General features: G+C 46.2%; 1 protein-coding gene across 4 annotated transcripts in view; it reads right to left on the reverse strand.

Moving 5' to 3' along the window:
- Positions 1-1,821: 1,821 nt before the first annotated feature.
- The window catches only part of KSR2 (kinase suppressor of ras 2), a 531,211-nt gene continuing 507,804 nt past the window's right edge, over positions 1,822-25,228 (reverse strand). For 2 of the 4 annotated variants that reach the window (XM_032241015.1, XM_032241004.1), the window contains exons 16-20: positions 24,746-24,879; positions 15,826-15,957; positions 10,564-10,693; positions 9,476-9,609; positions 1,822-6,616 (exon numbers count right to left, since the gene is read on the reverse strand). In XM_032241015.1, the coding sequence (XP_032096906.1) occupies positions 6,610-6,616; positions 9,476-9,609; positions 10,564-10,693; positions 15,826-15,957; positions 24,746-24,879 (537 nt within the window). In that variant the 3' untranslated portion in view covers positions 1,822-6,609. Of the gene's footprint in view, positions 6,617-9,471; positions 9,610-10,563; positions 10,694-15,825; positions 15,958-24,745; positions 24,880-25,228 lie in introns of those variants that run through there. The other 2 variants (XM_032241019.1, XM_032241008.1) reach the window with 1 other exon arrangement.

Consider the following 25,228-nt stretch of genomic DNA (forward strand, 5'->3'; position numbering starts at 1 on the left):
TGCCAATAAATCTCAGAGGCTGGGACTGTAACATCCCCATGGGCAGCTGGTCATGAACTCAACCTGGATGTGGGTTCCTGGAAATGGACAAGCCCAATGACTTGTTTTTAACACATTGGCTCTGTAATTTGGAGGTTGTTTTTTGCCCCTGTACCACAGTTGCCCTGCTGAAATGAGAGTAAGACTACCTTTCTCCCAGAACCATCATAGGAACTCCAGCCTGGCATGTAGTATGTGCTCTGTGAGCGGAGGCTATTCATGGTGGATCATTACTCTGCCTCCTAGGGTCTAGACATCCTGGGGTCACCTGACCCAATGGGTCACTTTATATACATCACAGATATTAAGCCTGGCAAACTGGCTGGGCACACTGGCTTATTTCTATAAGCCCAGTACTTTGGGAGGATGAAGCAGGGGGATTGCTTGAGATCAGGAGTTCAAGAACAGTGTGGGCAACATAGCAAGACCCTGTTTCTACAAAAAGTAAAAAATTGCCCGGGCATGATGGTGTGCACCGATAGTACCAGCTACTTGAGAGGCTAAGGTGGGAGGATTGCTTGTGGCCAGGAGTTCGAGGCTGCAGTGAGCTATGATCGTGCTGTACTCCAGCCTGGGTGACAGCAAGACTCTAACTCTAAACAACAAACCTAGCAAACTCATTGGAGTTGATGTAGCACCCACAACACAGTCTGGCAAAGGGGAATCCTGATACCACACTGCCAATGGTGCCCTTCTAGCTCCCTGTGCCAGGACCTCATTCTTAGCCAGCAACCCTTTCTGTCTGCATTCTGTAAGCATTTTTTTTAGCACCTACTATGTTCCAGGTACCATTAAGACAAGTCCAGGAGGCCACTGGGACTGCAGATTTTCTACCAGCTTCCTGCCCAACTACCGCTTTCAAAATTAAACTGGTAATGGAATGGCCATGGATTGCAGAGCCTCGAGAAGGGAGTCTGGGATTTGAGTTAATATCATAGGCACTGACCAGAGAGGACAGAGGTTCACTATGGCCCCACATTCCAAATCCCAGACTGACATTTGCTGCCTGTCACTCCCATTGGAGTTCAAGGCGATTCCTTTTCAGGTGTGTGCATGTGAGGGCGAGGTAGGGTGGGAGGAGGCGAGGCTGGGAGCCAGGGAAAGTGGCTGTGTGAGTCTGCCTGGGAACTTCCCCACATCACAGCAAAGCCAAAAAAGGAAACAGCAAAAGGTAGCTCATCAAAGTCCACTCCTTTGTCAGTGAATGAGAGTACAGAACAAATCAGATGCTGTGTCACCAACCGCTTTGGATGGGGCTATGAAGCACATTCAGGGGTCAAGTGACAGTCTTACTACAGACCAGCCACTTACAGCCTGTTCCCCTACAGCCACAGAACTGAGATCCCGGCTTCTGGAAGTCAGTGATGGGACGTGTTGATTGTAGTAAGCTTGGTAAGCATGACAGCAACAGCCTGACCTCAGGGACAAGGAATTCTGGGGAATTTGTCTTCCAGGGGACCTGGGTGCTGCAGTGGAGGGACCAGTCAAGGCACAAGAGAAAATGTCTTAGAGGGTGTTATAAGTTGAACTGTGGTCTCCCCAAATCCTTCCCCCACCAAAAAAAATAAAATAAAATAAAAAAAAGAGACATGTTGAAGTCCTCATTCCTAGTACCTCAGAATGTGACTTGATTTGGAGAAAGGGTCATCGCAGATATAATTAGTTAAGATGAGGTCATACTTAAGTAGGGTGGGCCCCTGATCCAATATGACTTGTGTCCTTATAAGAAGACAGCCATATGAAGATACGGATGCACAGAGAGATGATGAAGGCAGGGACTGGACTGACACGGCTGCAAGCCAAGGAATGCCAGTGATGACCAGGAAAGCACCAGGAGTTAAGAAGCCACCAAGAGGGATTCCCTTACAGATTTCAGGGGGAGCATGGCCCTGCTAACACTTTGATCTTGGACTTCCAGCATTCAGATGGGTGAGAGATGATATATCTGCTGTTTTCAGCCCCCAGTGGGTGGTGGTTTGTTGCAGCAGTTCTAGGAGCCTCACAGAGGTGAGGGGGGCTGGGGGATACTGGTGAGCACAGTGGAACAAGACCAGCCTGTGGGGGATGGATGGGTGAAGCGAAGGTGGGCACAGGATGAGGACAGGGAGGGCATATTTGGGGACCCAAGATTGAGAAACAGTGTGGGGAAAGAAAGCCAGGGATGAGAGTAAAATCACAGAGCCTTGGAAATATCAAGTGTCTTTGTTATGGACAGAATTGTGTCCTGCTTAAATTCTCACGTTGAAGGCCAAACCCTCAAGGTGACTGGACAAGGAGATAGGGCCTTTAAAGAGGTAATGGGCTAAAATAGGTCAAAAGTAGGACCCTAATCTAAGAAGACAGTTGTCCTTATCAAAGAGGAAGAGGTACTGGGGATGTGCAGTCACAGAGGAAAGGCCACTTAGGGTCACAATCAGAAGGCAGCCGTCTGCAAGCCAAAGTGAGAGGCCTCACCAGAAACCAACCCTGCTGACACCTTGATCTTGGACTTCCAGCCTCAAGAATTGTGAGGAATAGATTCGTGTTGTTTAAGCCACTCAGTGTGTGATATTTTGTTATCATAACCACCTTAGCAAATTACGAGTCTTAAAGTCTAGGGAGTCGATCTAGCTTTCAGGGCCTGAATTGCCTCCATATCACACATGCCAAGTAGTCAACATCTGCTCCACCCTCTCCAAGGGGAGGGAGTTCTCTACTTCCTGAGGCAGCTGCTGCATCTTGGGGCAAGCTGGCCTTCTTCCACTGAAACAAGATTTTTCTCTCACCCCTCCAACTTCCCCCATGGCTCCTGTTCCTCCCCTGACAGCCACATCCAATCCTCTCTATCAAAGGTTAGTGAAGTTTGGAAAGGGCCAGATTGTAAATGTTTTTGACTGTGTGGGCCACAGTGTCTCTGTCACAAATAGCCAGCTCCATCACTGTAGCACAGGAGCAGCCGTGGTTGCATAAATGGAGAAGTGATAGTGCTCTAATAACATTTTGTTTATTGACATAAAATTTGAATGTTATAAAATTTTCATGTCATGAGATTTTTCCTCAATTAAAACATGTGAAAACCATTTGGCAGGCTGGATATGGCCTATAGGGGGTAGCCTGCAACCCTGGGTTGATAATGATTGGCCTGAGCTCTGTGTCCATGACTTCCTCCCCGTACCTTTGATGATCAGGCATAGGTCAGGATAGGAACTGTAGAAGGTGAGAGAAAGCTGGTTTCGTGTGTATGTGTAGAGGGGCATGATGTGTGTATATGGCATAGGAGGTGAGAAAAAGGGAAGAACTAGGTTTCCTGGATACAAAAGTCTAGTGATCAATATCAGTCAAGGGCTTCTGTTGACTGACAATCCAAGGTAGTTGTGGAGACAAGTGGATGGGGTGAGGATGGGGTGGGGGGGTCCTTGGCAAGATGAAAATTTTCTCTTTGATCAGTAAAAGGAATACCAGGACAAAATGGATCTAAGCAATGATTTTGGGTTTCCAGCTTGGCTCTGGGGACGTGGACACAGGGGCATGTTCCCACACAGGAGACCAAGAAGGAAGATCCTTGGTTCTATGAACAACCTGTGTCCTGGAAGAATTAGGTGAAATTTATGTGCAAATCCACATGCCCTTTAAAGAAAGCTGAGATGTTTTTCTCTGCAAAGCCAAGGCTTCCTGGTGAATCTTCACCCTGTGGACTGGTCCCCTTGGGAAGTCTGTATGTATAAGGGTTTGCTAAAAGCAAGACAGACTGGAACAACTTGCTGTTGAGTCAGTGACTTATGTGTACTGGGCACCTGTGTGCAGCTGTGATGGGATAAGAGCAAACATACAAATCGCGGCCGTGTGGATTGTATAGAATGAGTTGTAAGTGAGGCTGGAAATTACAATTTAAAAATATATAGCCTCTTTCCTCTTTTTTCCCCCCTCCCTGCATAAGATGAATATAACCTCCTCCCAATACTTCCTCAGTGAATAAAGATGGAGGCCAGCAGGGAAGGCAGTGGTTTGGGTCTTCCTGGATTCAAATGTCTGCAAATTAGAGCTGGCTTTTCAACAAGTCAGGGCAGTGTCTAGGGGACAGGGGAGGGTAGGGGTGTCAGGAAGGGACTGAAGGCCAGGAGCCTGGCCTGGCTGTAACAGAGACCAATGCAGGTAGAGACAGAGTAGAGAAGTGGGGAAGGATCAAGAAGTCAAGAGCAAAAGACACAGATTCGGGGATGGACCCAATGAACCTTGTTGCACAAAGGGCTGGGGTTTCTCCCCGGATCACTCAGGCCCTGTCAGTCTTAATCCCAAACTGGTGCTCATGAATGAATGGAAAAATCAACTATTAGAGACCATGTTAGGCCTTGCCAAAGGCTGTGGTTGGACATTTTACTTAATTCTTGAAACAGGAGAGGCAAGGATGAGAAGGTGCATTCCTGTGGACATTTCAGCTGCAGGGGAAAGGACCCTGGCTGCCTCTTCCCTTCCTTGTAGCCTCTCTCTTGGCACAAAGGAACATGACAAAGACGGGAGCCTATGGACTCAAGAAGTCCTGGTGTGATGGAAGAGAAGGGAGTGATTGGGTTTCAGGCACTCAGTAGGCTGCTGGGCAGAGCCAAGGCAGGTGCAAGTCCAGGCCCAGGACTGGGACGCAGAGTGTTGTGTTGGGATGGAGAGGTGTCCATTGACAAGCGCCATCCCCAGCAACCCCAGAGTGGCTGGGGCTCAGGCAAACATGTATAAAATGCCTCCAAGACACATACACACACATGTTAAGCCAAGAGCCACAGATGTCCCCAGAAGAGCAATGTCCACTTAGGAGCAGCCCAAGCCAGGGTCTTTAGTCCTCTGATCCCAAACAGCTGGGAGTGTTGGAAAGGCAATCCAGGAGGGATCTCTGGAAAACACAGGGGTCTCCCCTGGCCAGGCTCCTGGGAAGCAGAACTGGTCTCATCATTCTTCCCAGGTTGGAAGCAGGTTTGGCCCCCAGAGCATGAACCAGTCTGGGAGCCACACAAGGTGGGGAAGAGATCCCCATAGGTCTGTTTAGATTTTGAGAGGAAGGTCAGGTAGCGTGTCTGAAGTTCCAGTTCCTCTCTTTGGCTCTCTAGGAGGGAGATGCCTGGATAGGTGGCAGCTACAAGAAAACTAAGGCCCAGGCAGTGCCTGGGAAATACAGAGGGGCTGTGGACTACCCTGGGCTTCCTGTTCACTGCCCAGATGCCCCTACTATTGCTCTGCTTGGGGACAGATTTCCCTTTTGTACCAGGTCATGTCCAGGGGGTCAGGGCTTTGAAAACATGGGCAAATGACCCAGAGGCTCTCCTCTCCCATAGCTCTGCACACCCAGCCTGCTCCTGGCATCCTTCCTGCAGAACGCCGGTGGTTTCCCCAACATGGTCAGGAAGAGTCGCCTGCCCAGGCTGGGAGCAAGAGGAGGGAGGGAAGGTGGGCACTGAGGGAACAGGTGAGAACAAAGTCTCCTAATGGGGAAGCCACTTGAGGACCCTGCACCAGGCTAGAGTGGAGAAGGCAGAACCTTAACAAACACCCTCCCTTTGTGTTCCCTCAATAGGACTCCGTAAGGGTGAAAAGCAGGGAAATCTTTTGCAAACGTGTAATCATATGTACAGCCACATAACCTAACATGGACGTATTCCAAGAACCCACATCTACCAAAGTGGGGGGATAAGCTTCACTGGTGTCAGTAGTAGAGAAGAAGGAAGAAAAGGAATGTCCTAGGACTCCCTGCCCAGAGTCCGATTCTCAGGGCCCAGACTTCAGGGGGTGCCCTGAATGACCGTGAGCTCTAAGGAGCCCCCAGAAGTCATCTTGGTTTTCCAAATCGCAAGGAGGTGGGGGCAGTGAGGCAAAACTGGGGGAATAGGTCCCCCAGAGAGACCCAGAACTCAAAAGACGTTCTAACTTTCCTACTGTACTTCGGAGCCCTATGCAAAGGTGCCACACACCACGACAGGTTTGGGTTGGGGTGTCTGAAAGCATATATTTCCAAAGGAACAAGCTTAGCTACCCCCAGCCTTCCCTACTCGATCTTGGCTCAGTAGCCTTGACTAAGCTGGCGCTTGGCTCTGTACCTGCCTCTTACTTTCCCAGGTCAGACAGCTGGAACCCACCACACAGACACATAACAACTGAGGGGTGCCCCAACACTGGGACAGTCTGGCTCTTGCTTGTCAAGGTGAAACGAGAGTGAACAGTGTCATACACACAGACACGCACACACATAGCCCGGTCTGCGAGCCCGCCCACGTGGGGCCTCCTGTCCTAGTCCCACAGCCCAAAGGCACCACATGCAGCCAGCAGTGCTCCCATTTGTGCTGTTCCCCAGGCCGCACTGATCAATACCGCATCACCCTGGCTGGTCCGGTTCTGTCCTAGCTTGGGGGTCCCCAACCCTGCCCGAGGAAAAGTGCTCAAGTCGGAGGTGCAGGGAGGCTGCCGAGCAGTCATCCAGTGCTCCCAGGTCAGTCAGGGTCAGTGCCCTCTGATGCTGAGTCTCTGGTCTCTGGAGCTGGCAGACGACAGAGCAGGGAGGGACAGGTGACGGGAGCCCAGGCAGCTGAGTGCCGTCCCGGAGTCCAAAGGTCACAGCCTGGAGTGGGGAGAGAAGGGAGAGAGTGGTGAGACATCGCAGGACGTGATGATGTCATCTGTTGTGAATGAGCTCCCTCTCAGAGGGCCAGGTGGCTTGAGATGAGCTCCTCCTGTCTTCTGCAAGAAGAAATGGAAGAGATTTCTGCTAACTGAGGTCTTACTATGTGCTGGGTTCTGTGCCAAGTACCACACATACCTGATCTCACTGAAGCCTGAGACGAGCCTGCAATATAGGCTACGAATAGTTTCACATATGAAAGTAATCAGAGATGAACTTCTATGATGAAATCATACAATTTCACAGATGAAAACACTGAGACCTAGAAGGTTAGGTGTTTTGCCCAAGGGCACACTGCCAGGAAGCAGTGGGGTCAGAATTTGAACCCAGAACTTTTCCCACTTGGGCAAGGACTAGGAGTGGTCAGTCATCCAGTGTGTGGGGTTGGGATGAAGCTCTGTAACAGCTAGAGATGCAGGAAGATGGGGTGGGACTGGGACCCACACCACAGCCTCCTGCTATGAGCAGACTTTGATGTCCACTGCAGCCAGAGGAACTCATTTATTTTGTTCAGCACTGTATTCTCACTCTTAGAACAGTGTCTAGCACATAAAAGATGTTCAGCACAAATGGGCTGAATAAAAAAAAAGAAAACAAAACGAATGAATGGAAGAGGGAATGAATGGAAAATTCCATTGAACCTAATATCCCATTCTGCTAGACCACAAGTTTCTGGTCCTCTGTTTTTTTTTTTTTTTTTCAGCCCAACTCCACAGTAAAATATATAAAGTGAAGCCTCCTGCCTTTCCCTTCAACCAGTACACTTTAAGTCCCTCTCTTCAGTTGAACTCCTACCCTCTCTTCTCTGGCCCCTAGAAGAGCAGAGGTCACTGGGTTGTGACCCTAGAGTTTTGTAACACCAGGCACTGCTGGGTCCTGCCTGGAGTTCCAACACTAATTCTCTACCTTGCCGGCACTCCTTTAGCTGGGCAGAGTTTTTGCTTGTTAAAGCTTCCTTCTGTCTGTTTTCATATCCAATGCATTGTAAATCCTGCCAGGCTGCCAAAATAGGGCTCATTCTCCTTCCTGGCAGACGATGGCAGCTGAGTACCTGCTACAGTGAGTACCTGCTATGTAGGAGGCACCTGCTAACTAGGTGCTCTACCTGTGGCCACATGGGACAGCACTTCTGCTAGAGCAGTTTCACTGCTGTCACCTTTCAGAGCACAAAATTGCAGCTCAGAGAGGCCAAGTGACGTGCCCAAGGCCACACAGCTATCACGCAGTGGAGTGGGAATTCCAATCTACATCGGTCTGTAAAATTTATGCTCCTTCCACTGGTCTGGGGAAAGGATAAGCCCCTGGGGGAAGAAGAGATTCCACCCTCCAGGTTCAGCAAGCTCAAATGGCAGGGGATTGGAAACCATCATTCTCAGCAAACTGACACAAGAACAGAAAATCAAACACTGCATGTTCTCACTCATAGGTGGGTGATGAACAATGAGAACACATGGACACAGGGAGGGGAGTATCACAGTCTAGGGTCTGTAGGGGGGGAACAGGGAAGGGACAGCAGGGGGTAGGGAGGTTACAGAGCGATAACATGGGGATAAATGCCAGATATAGGTGATATGGGGGGATGGTGGCAGCAAACCGCATTGCCATGTATGGACCTATGCAACAATCCTGCATGTTCTGCACATGCATCCCAGAAACTAAAGTGCAATTAAAAAAAAGAACAAACAATTATAAATCACCAAAAAAAAAAAAAAAGGGCAGCGAATGGGAGTAAAAAAGAGCCTCCTAATGTCCACAGTCCCTGGGGACATTGGCTGTTTAGGACACTGCCTTGGGAATCTTCATGGGAAGACTGACAATGGCTATGGTACACCACGCGCACAGGTGGGGGTATTTGTATCTGTGGGTACTGCCTTGCAAGTGTGTATATACACGTCTTCATGTACCATGCAATGGGATTGTGTACCTGTGTGTGTGCCTGAGTCTGCCTACATACGCAGCCTTCGGTGAAGGGGTGTGCATTCATGGAACGTTCTTGGGTAAGGTTGTGTGTAATAGAGCTGAGTGCAGCGGTGTGCTCCTGTGTCTGCATGTGTGTGAGTAATTGAGAGTGTCTGTGTGAGTGTGTACAACCATGCACACCTGGGAGCAACTGGCAGAGCCATGGGGAGCCCTCAGTAGCCTCATCTGGGCCTGTCTCCCTCTTACCTTCTAGAGAGCTCAGTCATGGAAGCTGGGGCTGGTGAGGAAGTCCCAGAACGAGATGCCACACTCATTATCTCAGATAGAACTACCTATCTCCAGCCAGAAACAAGGGGGAGGAGCATGGTCTGGAGCCTCTTATGAGGAAGCCAGAGAGATACTTGTGCTAAGAACCTGAGAGCCTTTCCTGCTCTAGTGTTGATGCAATAGAAAATGCTGGAAACTGTGATCTGCCATGACAGGGGCAAGTTGCTGGCTCAGAAGGAAGAGTTCCTGAAAGCAGGGCTTCGTAGAAGGGCACTCTGAATACCTGCCATATGGGGGGCTTGGCAGGTTCAGACATCACCTCACTGCATGATGCTCAGACTCGTTGGGGCATCAGTCTTCATCAGGAAGATATAAGAAATGAGAAACCCAGGGTAGCTGCCAAAACCAAGACCCCAAATGACAGACTCCAGGACCCAAACCCCAAAACAGACTCCACTGAACAGAAACCTTGTGGGGAATGTGGTTGATGAAGGGTGGGCACATGGATAGGACCTTGTTGGGGAGCAGTAAAAAAGGTGCAGAGAGGATCAAAAAGGTAACAAAGGCCAGAGGACAAGGCAGTGGGGAGAGATGCTAAGTGGGAAAACCTACTCTGCAGACTTCCAGAAATGTCCAGGGTGAGACAGGCGGCGGTTTCGCTTTGGCAGTTTCTCCAGCATGTCCATGAGCTTGGTGAAGGTAGGTCTCTCTTCTTGTTCAAAGGCCCAGCAGAAGAGAAGAATGTCCTAAATGAAACCAATGTATGGTAATTACACATAAACGGTGACTTCTTGATTACTCTTTGGCATCTCATTGGGTCTGCCCATTTGTCCACTCATCTGCCCCATTTTCATATTCCTCCATCATCCATCAGTCCATCCATCCATCCATCTATCCATCCACCATCTGTCCATCCATCCATTGGTCCATCCATCCATCCATCCATCCATCCTTCTTCCCATCTACTTTCTGAGCCCAAATAACAACTAGGTAAGCTCTATTATAGAAAGTCTAGGATCAGTAATAATCCCCAAAGAGTTTCTTGATATTTTCTTAAGAGGAGGGATAAAAGGGAATCCTGGGGCATCCATCCATATCTCAATACTATAAGAGGCCTTCAAAGTCAGAGGAGAAAAGTTACTTTTAGTAATTTCTTCATCACCTAGGTGCAGGTAATTCTTAAAAACATACAAGGTAATTACTCCCTCTCTGACTTATCTGTCTTCTGATCAAAAAAGGATTCTTCCTGCTGTGTTTTAGAGGAAGATTGTTAATATTAATATATACCCAGGCTTCTCTGTTTCTGTATGTCTTGTTCTGAGTTAGATAATGCCTTAAAATTATCATGTAGATGCAAATAAAATTAGAACATTAATATTTGTGATTTTTAAATTAATATCTTTAAAAAAATACCAGAAAAAAAGGGATATATTGGTTCTACCTAACTCAGCAATCCATAGTTAGGAAAAACCTGACCACGTGTTACTGTGCCCCTGGTGGCAGATACCTGAAATTGCAGGCACAGTGCAGCAACCTTGCCTTCCAAGCTTCAAACTTCTATCTGACAAGGTTGAAATGCATATTTTTTTGGTCACCCTATGGGAAAGCATTTGTAACCTTAACACATAATAAAAAGAAGGCCCATGACTATGTTTGTGTCTCCCCTCATCTCCCAGGTCTGGCCCTATCTTGGGACTTACCGAGATTTCTTTTCCCATGCCGATCTGGCTGAGGTTGGGTTTCATGCCTGTGCCCATTTGCCAGATTATTGCCTCTGCTGGTTGGGTCTTGAAAGGCCACTCCCTGGCATGGAGTTCATACCAGATTGTGCTGTTGGCAGACGTTGTTAAAGTGGTGTTGGTGTGGTGTGTCACTTGCATCCCTGTACCCACACCCACCCAGCCAGCCTCCTGGCACCCATTCTTCTCCCCAGTTTCTTCCTCATGGGATTGGTATTTTGCCACGTGGGACACACCTAAGCTTTCTTAATGTCTTAGAAGTCATATTTATCTCAGCATATCTTCTAATGAATAGTTAAATATAATGTGGTTAGGATCTCTGCCCCTGATTCTACTTGTAATGAATCTAGGATATCGTTGCAGATAAATAATTAGGGATACAAAAATTTATTTATAATGATATTCTCTAGAGCATTATATATAATATTGAAAAAAGTAGGAATAACAAAATTGTCCAATAACAGGAATTAGTTAGATGTATTATGGTAAATCCATAAAATAAAATGAAATTCTGTATTATTATTAAAACATTTCAAAGAAATTTTGCTGACATAAAAATGCTCAATATATAATCTTAAAAAGCAGGATATGAGACTGTATGTAAAGTTTGAGATTGCTCTTTTTAAAACCACTATAGAGGTATGAACAAGAAAATACAGTAAAGCATAGTAAAATGTTAACAATAACTCTTGGTGACAGATTAGGATTTTTTTTCTTTTACACTTTTTTCCCCCTAAATATAAACCATCCTGTGGAATAGTGGAAAGAAAAAAAGAGATTTGAGAGTGGCTTGGGTTCACACGGACTTGGGTTCAAGTCCTGATTCTATTATACTAGTAGTATAATAGGGTAGGTTTCCTGGGTAGGTCACTTCACTTCTCTAAGTGCAAGTTTTCTTACCTGATAAATGAGAATAATGATAACACTGCAGTGCAAGGATGTTTATCTGGGACTCTGAATGCCAGGTCAACTCCAGGCTAGGATTATTCTAGATATTTACTACATTATCTTCCATTTCATAAATCATGACATTGCAATTAATGGAGAAAGGATTGCTCCAATAAGTAGCATGTGCCATGGATGGGGTGATGAGTCAGGTGGTGCATAAGTGATGCTGTGAAGTGTGAGCAGCAGTGAGGACTCCAGTGGATGAAACAGGATGCTGGGGTGTCACTGAGCTGTACCATGGGGACAGGTGTCAGTGCTTTCAGCACAAGATTACCCAACTTAAGAAATATCTGAAACAATCCTAGAAAGTGATCATTCCTCCACTCTAAGATAATTCATGTAAGTTTGCTTTAAAGAACACAAAGCACTCTGCTGTCCTTTTCACTGATCAGAGCACTGTGTCAAATCAGCTATTACTACGGTTTCACTTCTTAGTTACGTCTTCATTCTACCTGACAACCTCATACCTCTGGGATGGGGAATGGGTGGTGATGCTCAAGTGTTGGGATGTCAAATTAGATGGTCAGAAAGCTCTCAAGAGAAGGTGCTGGAAGATTATAGTTATCACAATAAATAATAATGCTTATTGAGTTTTTACTCTGCACTAGACACTATTCTAAGTTTTTTGCTGAGGGAGATCTATTAAGCATGTCTTTTTATTCTGATGCTTTGACTACTCGGGGGTTTGCTGAACCTGGAGGGTCTTCCCCTTCCAGGAACAGCCAATTCCTGGAGATGCTAAAGGGCTCACCTGTGAGTGCACCTTTCACAGGCAAACTAAATAATCCAGAGCTCATACTTACATTACCAACTACCTCTTCAATTGGGCTTTCAAGCTCTGGGCCAATATTCCCTAGTCCTACAGGCCAGAGCCTGCTGAAATTATTCAAACAAGCGAATCCTAAACCTTCTTACCCTGGCTCCCCTGCTCCTTCCCAAGGAAACCACAATAAAAGCCCTTCCCAATGTTTTCCAACCATTTCCTCTGCCTCCAGACCCACCCTGGTGCTGCCCCCTGTGGACATTGCATGGTGTGGCACGTCCCCCTCTAGAACTGTGAGTAATAAACCATCTTTTCAATGGCAACTGTCTCCTGATCTGTTGGCCTCATGCTACCTGAATAATAACAAACCCTACACTTTAAAACAGGAGGCATTATTATTAACATTATCCCCCTTTCACAGATGAGGAAACTGAGGTCCAAAAAGGTTATATGTCTTTCCCAAGATAATACAACAAACAAGAAGGGCAGCCAGAAGTTGAACTTAGTCCATCTGAGTCCAGGATTGTACCACTGGCCAATGTGCTATGCTAGGAAGCTTAGACTCCATCCTATTTAAGAGTCCTTTGTCATCAGGAAAGTGCATAATTTGGGAGGTGCAAGCTTGTAGCCGGTGATTGGAGTCTGGTGAAGGAGGTATAAACAGACTTATCCACCGCTCATGTGAAAGGGGGAAGGGTGTTTTGAGGAGTTCCTCCCTGTGCTGGGTACCTTACAAATGTTTTCTCACTCAATTCTTAGAACACCCCAATGGGTTTATTATCCTTGATTTGCAGTTGAGAGAAATAGTGCTTTGAGTGGTGAAATAAATCCCAATCCCATCAGGGCTCCATGGTTAAAAGCTCCAATTCTAAAGTACAGGATATTTCAGGTGAATCTAAGCACCATCATTAGTCACTGTAAGGCATGTCACTGAGCCATTTGAAGCCTCAGTTTTCTCATCTGTCAATTGGGAGCAACATGGTATCTGCTTCAAAGGGTGCTTATAAAAATTCTGTGAGACAGTGCACATAAAAGGCTTAACATAGTGCTCAATACTCTTTAAAAAGTTCATTTTTGTTCTAAGCCATTTCTGAGCATGAGGTTCCCAAGCAACAGGATGCACCTAATTGGCAGGAAACCCAGAGCGCCAGGTCCTTTGGAATTCAGCAGTGTCAGAAATAAAAGCCTCATTAAAACTTCCTTTTAAATCCAATTTTCAAGAGAAACTCACTTTAAGAAAAAATAATTGCTGAAGATGAAAACTCCAGCAGAAAACCAATTACACTGGTACATTTTGTTAATCACATTTTTTTTTCTTTTGCTAAATTTGCACTAAACTATACCAACTTAATTATTGCAATTTGGTTTCAGATAACAATATCTAACTAGATAAAGATTTGGGCATAAACTAATCAGGCCAACTGACATCCTCTAAAGGGGCCCAAGCAACAGATGTTGAGAATTCTGATCTTCCGGAAAACGTCTCCTCAGGGTTTTTCAGTGAAGACGCAGTGGGGTCCTTTATCCAAGGATAAATGTCTCTGTAACATCTCTCAGTGGTGCTAAGTCTAATTGCACTCATCTGCAGGCCTCCAACTTTCCCAAACAGCTTTCCCAGTGTTTTCTCCCCAGCCCTTGCAACCACCCTGTGGACAAGGTTAGGCAAGGATTTGCATGGCCATGGGAGCCTAGAAGCTTTTCTGGCTGTACCTTCTCAGGGCACTCTGCCCTGCATCCTGGGGCTGTGTCTTGGGTCCTTCTTCTTCCGTACTTCCAAAGACTCCTCATTCTGTCTGTGGCTGCAGTTACCTATTTGCTGACAAATCCTAAACTCTTCTTCTGTACACTAGATGTGTAAAGGCAGCTGTGTTTTGGTGGTTCCATTTGTCATCTCCAAGACAGCTCAAACTCACTGTGTCCAAACCTGACCTCTTTGCCTTTCTGGTATACCCCAACCCTGCTGCACCTCCATGGTCTCAACCTTAGTGGATGACGCCACTCTCCACCTGGTTACTTAACGCAGCTACGTAGGCACCACCCACATTCAATCCATGATCAAGCTCTATTGCTTCCACCTCCTGTGTGTGCTTCTGATGTCCATTCTCAGCTTTCATACCCACAGGCTCTGATTCAGTGAAGGCTGCCAGCATTTCCCTGTGTATTGGACACCCAACCTTCATCCTCTCTTTCTTCATTTCATTCTCTACACAGCAGCCAGAGTGATTTGATTGATCTAAAACTCAAATTAGGATTATGTCACTCCCCCCAACTCCAGAGCTTAATAACCATCAATGGCTCCTTAGTACACTGAACATGAAATGAAAATGCCTAACTCAACCTCTAAGTCCTTGCAGGGTTGACCTTTCTAGTCTCTTACCTCACCACACCCAGCCTAATTTTTTTTCTGACTCTTCATTCATCAGCTCCCTTTCCTCTCCCAACCCTTCTATATATTTTTTCATGTGGGAAAAGTGTTCTCTTATTTTTGCACCTCTTTGCACATTCTTTTGATCTGGAACGCCTCACCCTGCCCTTGTACTCAACCTTTAACTTAGGCTCAGGATCATCATCTCCTGGGAGCCCTCTCTGCCCTCCCAGATTGGATTTGATTCCTTTTTAATTCCCACAGTCCTGTGTTTATTCTCAGAATAGCATTTATCATACTTTGCTAACGCTGGATATTTATTTATCTGCCTTCCACTAGAAAGAGAGAGTAGGGGCTTCTCGTGGTTTTAAATACGTTCATAAATTCTTTGATACTCCATTATGTACAAGATAGAACTTAATTCTCTTCCCCTTAGGTGTGCAGTGGATTTAGCAATTTGCTTTTAACAAACAGAATACGACAGAAGTGATGATAAATCAATTTCTGAGACTAGATCATTAATGACAATGAGGCTTGTAGCCGCCATGTTGTGAAGTCATTTAAGCAGCCTATACATAGGCCCAAGGGTTGAGGAAGTGAGGCCTCAACCAACAGCCACGTGAGTGGGCCACCATGGGAATATATCTCCAGCCCACTGAGCCTGCAGATGAGACCACAGCCCTAGCCAACATCTCGACTGCAACTTCCTAAAAGCCTCACTCAGAGCCACTCAGCTAAGCCACTCCCAAATTCCTGACCACGGAAACTTGAGATAAAAATGTTTTAAGTGGCTAAGTTTTGGGGTAATTTGTTATGTAGTAGTAACTGATACAAGACTGAATCTTGTATCCCCTGCATCTGCTACAATTCTAGCACATAGCAGGCAGCCAACAAACAGCTATTGAATAAGTAAATGAGTCGGGTAACTTGTTACGTCTGCATAACCGATTAGAAACCAGGCACGCAGGTTTGTTAAGGTCATTCTTTCTACTATATCCTACTCAGATTCCTCCATTCTCACCAAAAATCCAGCCACCTTGGCCCAGTAGACAGGTACACCCTGGACCTTCCAAAAGCATTGAAAGACTTGATAAGTGCCCTTCTGCCCAAGCTATGGCTCTCAATGGCCAGGGCAGGGCCCACTTACCCAAGGGCAAAGACATCAGAGTGTTTGGAGAAGGGGAGCTTATCCTCCTCTGTGTCGGGGGACAGCTGGCGGATGATCTCTGGTGCCAGGTGGCATAGCCAACCATTCTGGATGCGCAGTTTGTCTTCCCGCCTGGAGAAGCAAAGCACAGGATGAGCTCAGTTTCATAGCCCAGGGAGGATCAGTCCCCGTGGCACCGACTCCACATCCCTGGAGCCATCTCTGCTGGCCTTCTTGCTTCCCCCATTGACTACTGCCTAACCATCTACTGGAGTCTGAGACCCAGTAGGAGGGCAGGGAAGGCTGCTCTAAAGAAACATTCAGGACCCAAACCATCATCAAATTCCATTGCCTCTGAGGCACCTACCTTCTTGCCCATCTTCATTTAATGACATTGTGAATTCTTGTTATTCATGGCAATTATGTTCTATAAAGTCACTGGAACATGGAATGAGCAGAACACTGAATCATTGCTCCTGGGGAAATAGTACACATGCACACATCCCTCATATAGTTTCTAATTTTAACTCCTAAAAACAACTTATCCTAATAGATTCTGTTTTATTTTACATAATAGACTATGGGGCTCAGAAGTGTTAAGTGACTTGTCTGAGGCAGCCCTACTAACAGGTGCCAGAGTTGGGATTCAAATCTCATTCAACTGGCCCTGGAGCTACAGCTTCTTACACTACTTGGCGCTGCCCACTCTGTCTTAACCTCCATCCTCCAGAGTTCTCTGTATGAGGCTGAAACAATAAGGCTGAGCATTCTCTTGTTTGACCTAAGCTGGGAACATGTGCATCAGGCAACTCAAAGTTTTCCCCACTCTGCATGTCCCTGAATAACCGTGAAAGTGCTGTGAGTGCTGATTTTGGGGATTATAAATACATTTCAGTGAATCTACAAATAATGATAACCCACTGTGTTTTGTCATCACCTATGATGCCTAGGTTTTGTGCCCTGGCATGGAACAAGACCAACAAGGTCCCTTCCCTCCTGGAGCTTGCACTTTGGTACGGAAAGGAGACAACAAATGAATTCAATAAGTAGGAAAAATTAAAGATCATGATAAGCATTGTATAAATAATTAAAAGATGATGTATCCAAGATATGACAGATCTTACTGCAGGTAAACTGTGAGCTAAGATCTACATGACATAAAGCATCCAGCTACATAAACAAGGAGAATATTCTAGGCAGAGGGGAAGCCAGGACAAAGGTCCAACATTGGCCCCATTCAGGGTGTTCCAGAACCCTAAAGAACACCAGCGTAGTTGGAACACATCATCCCGTCCTATGTATCAGTGTATATAACCAACTCCTTGCTGATGGGCCTTGGGCGGGCAGTTCCCTTTCACCATTATGAACAATGCTGCCATGAACATCTTTGGGTAGATACTGGGAATATCTCCCTTCACCCACATTAACTTATTCCTTAGGATAAATTCTTAGATGTGGAAGGAGGCTGGCTCCCTTCTTGCACTGGAAGTCCTTAGCAAGGCAGAGCTTTCCATGTGGGACTGAAATCTAAGCAGACCCCCTGTGAGGTCTTCACTGACTCAAGACTCCTAGGAACTGGCTCATTAACACAGGGGAAGGGAGCCGTCACGGGGAAGGGAGTACATATCTTGAATCATCAAAACTGAAGTCATGCAGGATGACAGCCTCCAGCAGGAAGGTCTTTGTGGGGACCTGGGGCTGGCTGGATTCTTCCAGGGAGGCTTTCTGAGATGTATAAGATGTGACATGCTGCTCCTTCAAACGTACTCACTCATATCCCATAATCATGATTGTGGCCATATCTAAACACCTTCAAGAGCAGCATTGTGCAATAGAACTTGCCATTATGACAGAATTTCCTTTATATGGTCCATGTGTCAGCCACTAACCACTGTGACTATTGAGCACTTGAAATGGGGCTTACAATTGAAGAACTGAATGTTTATTATGATTTTTTTATTTTAGAGACAGGGTCTGCTGAGACAGCCTGTCACCCAAGCTGAGGTGCAGAGGCGAGATCATAGCTCATGACAGCCTTGAGCTCCTGGGCTCAAGCAATCCTCCTATCTTCAGCCTATGAAGTGGCTGGGATTACAGGCATGAGCAACTGCACTCTGCTAATTTTGTTTTATTTTTTGTAGGGATGTGGTCTTGCTATATGATCTTGCTATGTTGCCCAGGCTGGTTTCAAACTCCTAGCCTCAAGGGACCCTCCAGTCTAGCCTACCAAAGCACTGAGATTACAGGCACGAGCCACTTCTCCCAGCCCTTAACTTTTCATTTTAATTAAAGTTAAATTTATGTGGCCTCATCTGGCTAGTGGCCACCAAATTGAATAACACTGTTCTAGATTATTATAGTCTAAGAAATGCATTTTTAACTTAAATTTATTTGAATAGGTCACTCTTTAGTGTGGCCATAAATGGAGACTAGTGATTTTCTAATACACATTAAAATTAAGATAGAAAATGTTTGTTCAAGACACTTTGCAAAAGAAGACATCGATGAGGCCAACAAACATGAAAAAATGCTCATCATCACTGGTCATTAGAGAAATGTAAATCAAAACCACATTGAGATACCATCTCATGCCAGTTAGAATGTTGATCATTAAAAAATCTGGAGACAACAGATGCTGGAGAGAATGTGGAGAAATAGGAACACTTTTACATTGTTGGTGGGAATGTATATTAGTTCAACCATTGAGGAAGACAGTGTGGCGATTCCTCAAGGACCTAGAAACAGAAATATCATTTGACCCAGAAATTCCATTACTGGGTATATACCCAAAGAATTATATATTGTTTTATTATAAAGACACATGCATACATATGTTCATTATGGCACTCTTTACAATAGCAAAGATCTGGAACCAACCCAAGTGTCCATCATCAATAGACTGGATAAAGAAAAGTGGCACATATACACCATGGAATACTACACAGCCATAAAAAACGATGAGTTTGTGTCCTTCATAGGGACATGGATGAATCTGAAAACCACCATTCTTAGCAAACTGATATAAGAACAGAAAACCAAACACCATATGTTATCATTCATAGGTAGGTGTTGAACAATTAGAACACGTGGACACAGGGAGGGGAGCATCGCACACTGCAGTCAGTGGTGGGGAGGGCTAGGGGAGGGACAGCGAGGGGTGGGGAGGGTGGGGAGGAATAATGAGGGGAGAAATACCAGATATAGGTGATGGGGGAGATGGACGCAGCAAACCACCTTGCTATGTATGTACCTATGCAACAATCCTGCATGATCTGCACATGTACCCCAGAACCTAAATGACAATTTTTTTAAGAGCCATAAAAAAAAAGAAAATGTTTGTTCATGTCCTCCCCCAAATCAACTTGCAGATCGCACTTTTAGAAACATCGGGTGGAGGGAAGATCCCTGAAAGAGGCTCCAAGAGTTTGTGGCTCAGGATTCCAGTGCTGCAGTGACATTCACTAGCTGGGTAGGGGTTGGATGTGTCCCATACATGCAGTTCTTTAAGATCTCTTTCATTCCCCCTCCACCCTACACATGAAGGTAGAATCCACTTGAATATACTCAACTTTTTGTAGAACCCAAAATAGAGACCGTAGGAAAGGAAGCAAAGCTGGGTCACTGCTGCAATCACAGCTCTTAATTGCATTTGGATGGTGGCTTACCACAGGTATCCCACCTGGGATGCTAGCCACCCATCTACCTCCTGCATTCCCAGGCTAGGAGCAGATGGCCATGCATGCAACAGAAAGCAATGTGGCCAGGCAGACACCATTAAATTTGTTCTAATTTAGGATTTCTCAACCTTGGCACTATTGACATTTGGGTCTGGGCATTCTTTGTTGTTTTGGGTGGCAGTGTCCTGGGCATTTAGCAGCATCCTTGGTCTCTACTCACTAGATGCCATTAGCACCCACTCTTCCCCCCATCATGACAACTAAAAATGTCTTCAGGCATCATCAAATGTCCCCTGGGGGAAAATTGCCCTGGTTGAGAATCATTGTTCTAATTTATACAAAATAAGGAAATGGTCCAAATTTCAGTATTTCAGCATTAATAACACATGACTTACTCCTATATTCTACACAAAACACATAATACGACATGTCCTGTGCTGGAAACTACTACTCAAACTCACTAGCAAACTCTTGAGTCAGCAGAGTTGAATGAGCTCTTGTTTCTAGAATCAGAGAGACCCACAGAGGTTGAAGCCTCTATCTGCTGCTTACTAGCTATGGAACCTTGAGGAGACCCAAATTTCTATTTTCCCATCTGTAAAATGGGCACATTAATTTGTACTTCACAGAGCTGTTGCAAGGATTAAAATGAGACGCTGCATGACACAGGACTGTCTCAGCTGCCAGAGCCACACAATCACTGGATGTAATTATTACACGTGCACGTGTCTCTGTGTGTGTGTGTGTATGTGTGTGTGTGTGTGTGTGTGTGTGTGTGTGTGTTATCTTGAGGACTCAGAAGTACAGTTGAGACTAGAGCCCACAGTAGAAATGTCCTCCATGAAGGTTTTTGGCATAGGCCAGCCAACGTTCTCCTGCAATGGCTGGGCTATTGGGGGTTGGTTGGGTTGGGGTGCTTCTGCCAAAGGAAAGCTTCTCTGCTCCCATCTTTTTGCAAACACCCCACCACCTCTTCCTGACTCATGGGGTCAGCAGATGACTGGCATTTTGGGGCCAGGGCAGGAGGTGGAATGGTGGCCATGCAAGAGCCATCAGCCTGGGGTGAGTGTGGTGAGGGCCAGGAGCCAGGCCTGGCACTGACACCCTGGGGTGCCCTGTTCCCATGGCAATGGGCCCACTGGTGACAAACCCAAATCATCTTCATTGTGGTTATTATGATTAATAACAGGCTTTGGGAGGCTGGCATGACAGCGCTGGCATCTAAAACGATACCTTTTCTTGACGACGGTGGAACAGTTGTATGCTGGGGTCTGTCTGGATATGCAGAACACACGTCACTGGGTTGCCCATCCCTGCCTCAGGCTGGGGTGGGCAGTCTCCCTCTGCTGGGCACCAAGAGCTACCTATACCCCAAGCTCTGACTGAGGGTAGGAGAGGAAGGCAGGTAACTCCTGCTGAGTGCCTACTCGTTGCCAGATTGTCCATCCCACTTAGTCCTCATAAGCCCACAATCTGATGGCTATCATCCTGTTCTGTGGATAAGGAAACAGAGGCTCAAAACATTTAGATAACCCATCTAAAGGGACAGAGCTGAGATCTGTTTGAGAATAAGTCTTTAAAACCCCAGAGACTAGGCACCTCACCCCAATTCTACAAGAATTTTTGGAAAGAACCATTAAAGGGTAAAGCCCAGCTGGGCATGGTGGCACCCCTGTGAGCCCAGCACCTTGGGAGGCTGAGGTGGGAGGATCACTTGAGCCTGGGAGGGTGAGGCTGCAGTGAGCTGTGATTGCACTGCTGTGTTCCAGCCTGGGAGATAGAGCAAGAGATCCTGTCTCAAAGGAAAAAAAATGAGCAAAACCCTAAACTAAGCCCTTGTCATTTCTATCCCATTTAATCATTAAAACAGCCTTATGAGGTAGGTGCTATTAGTGCCTGCCCCTACTCCCATTTTACAGGTGAGGAAACTGAGGCTCAGGGAGCCAGGTGTGTGTTAAATACAAACAAGTTTCTGGAATCTAACTCAAGGTATTATAGACTGAATTGTGTCTCCCCCAAATTTATTATGTTGAGCCCCTAACCCCTAACTTGATTGTATTTAGAGGTAAAGCCTACAGGGAGGTGATTAAGGTTAAGTAAGGTCATAAGTCTGGGGCCCTAATCCAATAAGATTGGTGTCCTTATAAGAAAATGAAAGACATCAGAGACCTCTCTCTTTCTCTTTCAGGGTGCAGAGAAGAGGTCATACGAGGACACAGCAAGAAGGTGGCTGTCTACAAGCTGGGAAAAGAGCCCTCACTAGAAGCTAAATTTGCTAGCACCTTGATCTTGGACTTTTAGCCTCTAGAACTGTGAGAAAATAAATGTCTGTTGTTTAAGCCCCTGTGTGTGGTATTGAGTTACAGCAGCCCAAGCTGACGAATACATGCACTCCCTAAATATTAATTGACTGGCTGAGTGAGTAATGAAAGAGAGAACTTCCAGGCCCATCTCCTGAGAGTTGACCTCCCCTGCTTCCTGCAATGCCCAAAACCTGGCCAGCTCCATTCTGTCTCCATTCCTATAATTCAGCCCCCAGGCTCTGGATCAGGGCCATAGATGCCTCTTGTTCAAGGGGTGTCTCCTGGTTTCTGGTTGCTGCGCTGGGGGCTCTAGGCTGCAATAGGGGCAGTTACTGGAGATACCTTTTCATAAACATGAGGGAGTAAACTGACCTGGACTGCTGCAGGGGACCTTGTGGATCCCCAGAACTACACTGGAGGTATTCATAAATACTGAGGCAAATCTATTACCTGGGAACGGTTCCGGGATTCACGGGGCACCCCAGAGTTCCACCTCCCTGTCATGGTTTGCAACATCCTTGCTTTGGTGGAACTCAGTTGCTACATAAGAAGTTTGGTTACCCTGAGACTGCCATGGTGTGAGGAAGCCCAATGTAGTCATGCAGAGAGGCTGCATGAAGAGGAAAAAGCAGGGGGATGAGAGAACCCCATCAGCCCTCCAGATGTTTTAGCCAGCCCGGTCCAGCTGTGTGAATGAGGAAGCCTTCAGCTGTCTCCAACTTCAGCCCCCATCCGGTTGCACCTACAGCACAGACAAACTGAGCACAAGAGCTCAGCTGAGCCCAGTCAACCCACAGAACCATGAGGGATGACAATAATTTATTTTATGCCACTAAGTTTTGAGGTGACTCATTGCACAATAATATGTAACTGGAACAAGGATAAAAGCACAAGAAGTCATTGATGGCCACTTGCGGGTGGCTGGGAAATGTGAACTTCTTGTTGGGAGATGTTGCTGAGGGCACTCCCTGGGTTTGTGTTAAAATCCTGGCTGGAGCAGGGGTGGGAGGGGCTGCTGTCTGGACAAGGAGACCAGAAGTCACCTTGTCCTTGACTTGGTTAAACTAACTTTCTGGTTGACACTGGGTCTCCATGAATGAGCTAAAGGAAGGGATGCCCAAGGCATTCCATTCCATTTCTTTTTCTTCCTCTTCTCCTTGTGGCTTCAGAAAACTGAGTTTACAGGAAGAAAATCAGAGGTCCTGTATCCCTTTCCTCTACCTCGGGGAGAAGCCACTCGTGAGGAGACAGGGAGAGGTCTGGACATGCCACCAGGAGGGAAGAATGTCTGCTTTTTATAAAAGAGCCCAGAAACAAGCTAGAGAAAACTCTTACTGGGCCTCCCTCTGTCTTGATGCAAATACTTGGGTTCACAGTGAAGTCACCCACCATGGCTTCCTTGCAGTTCCCCTGGGACACTGGGAAACTGGGAAGGGCATGAGTTCTCTGCCTGTGAACCAGGAACTTAACTGCTGCTGGTGAGTCAGAGGGAAGAAGGGATTGTACACAACCTTGCTCTCCTGGGCTTCTTGGGTTCCAACTTGAAGGGAGGTGATTAAGGTTAAGTAAGGTCATAAGTCTGGGGCCCTAATCCAATAAGATTGGTGTCCTTATAAGAAAATGAAAGACATCAGAGACCTCTCTCTTTCTCTTTCAGGGTGCAGAGAAGAGGTCTCCAAGCATCTATTGATATATTTATACATTTACTGCCTACTTACTGCCTTATCTTAGGGACTATAGAGAATTTTGCAGACTATGGTTAATCTTTCTTGGGTGGCATAAAATTGGATAAAGAAACTTAAGCTTCGGTTTGGTGCTCATCACACAGAAACAGCTACATGAAGTTTTGTCAAATTTCAAATGGTACAACTTATAATAGATTCAAGATATTGTGTAGCACAAATAAGATTCACTTTGTAGGGGTCCCTGGGGCATTCCTGAAAAAAAAATCAGTGGTTCTCAAAAGCAGCTGAAACTGAAGTAAAATGAGAGAAATTGCCAGGCTTTCTGGAAAGATGCACCATTCATTATAAAATGTAGGATTAGAAAAAAAAAATGCAGTGGTTTAAAATGAGAGCGAGCGAGGAGAGAGAGAGAGAGAGAGAGAGAGAGAGAGCACAGTCCATATTAAAAGTCACAAGGGTAGACTTTCTGGGTTGTTTATTTGAAATCAAGCTATTTTTCCCGTGGCCATCTCAATGTGGCTTGCTCTAGGGTGAGTAGTGGCTGAGAGTTAATTACTTAACCACGGTTAATGATTCTCCTGGGTGATACTGGGAGGTATATGCAAATTAATACTAATTACAACAACTCAGCAGCAGCTACCCTTTGTGGAGCTTTTGAGGTGCATCGGGCACTGTGTGGCTGCCTGATGCGTGTTGTCATTTTATCCTCACAAGAACTGACAGAGGAAGGCATCATCACATCTACCACTTTTCTTGCAGACAAGGAAACTAAAGTTCAGAGAAGTTGTTTGGCTTGATGAACGTTGCACTTAATAAGTGGCAGAGCTGTGTCAGGCCATGGGTGCCTCTGACTTTAAACCCCTTGCTGTTAACTGTATTCTTACTGTACTAAAATTAATGAATTTCTAAGAAAACTTTGAGCAAGGGCTCTTGGGTGATCTCATCTTCCAGGTGAATACTTGTTAGAGGAGAGACCTCCAGTTAAATTCAAGGGTAGGGGCTTTGAAAGATCTGGGGATGCTCTGTGTCCAATCACACACACTGAAAGACAAGACAGGTGAGCAGGGTCCTGGCCTCACCAGAGGGAAACAGAGCATGGCCTTGGCATCCTGCATCAGCAGAGCAGCTGACCCACTCAGCTCAGCAGCCTCAGGCCCAACCCTGAGTCTAGATCACTGAAGCCATTTGGACTAATTTCCTACCTCCTGATCAGCATCTCTCAGGAAGCTCTCTGCACTCTCCTACCACCTCTCACCTGCCAGCCTGCAGCACTCCAGAAATGCTGAAGAGTCCAAAGTCTGTGATGACTACTTTGCCATTGTCGTAGAAGACGTTCTTTGACTTGAGGTCCTTGTGCAGGATTCCCTTGGCGTGGAGGTAACCCATGCCCTGTAAGAAACAAGGAAACAGGGAGTTGCCAGAGAAAAACCTGAGCACTGACTGCCACCCTGGCTTGAGTTCACTTTCCTTGTCCTGAAGATTTGGCTCCCTAATGACATCACACTCAACAGTGGCAGGGACTGGGGTCTGACTGTGGGTCTCGGAGGTGGGGTCAGGGAAGGCATGGCAAGTGGGAACAGGCAGGGCCCCCAAGACACAAATCCATTGCCACTTGCAGACCACAGAAAGGCCATCCCCAATTGCTCATCTGATTCCTGAAGAAGAAACAAAAGAAGTCCCCAAGGAATGGAATTCGACCACCATTTTCATCTACTTCCCCTTTAAAAACTAACTCTTC

Source organism: Sapajus apella, unplaced genomic scaffold (assembly GCF_009761245.1).
Source record: "Sapajus apella isolate SASKATOON/1434 unplaced genomic scaffold, GSC_monkey_1.0 scaffold2, whole genome shotgun sequence".
NCBI lineage: Eukaryota > Metazoa > Chordata > Mammalia > Primates > Cebidae > Sapajus > Sapajus apella.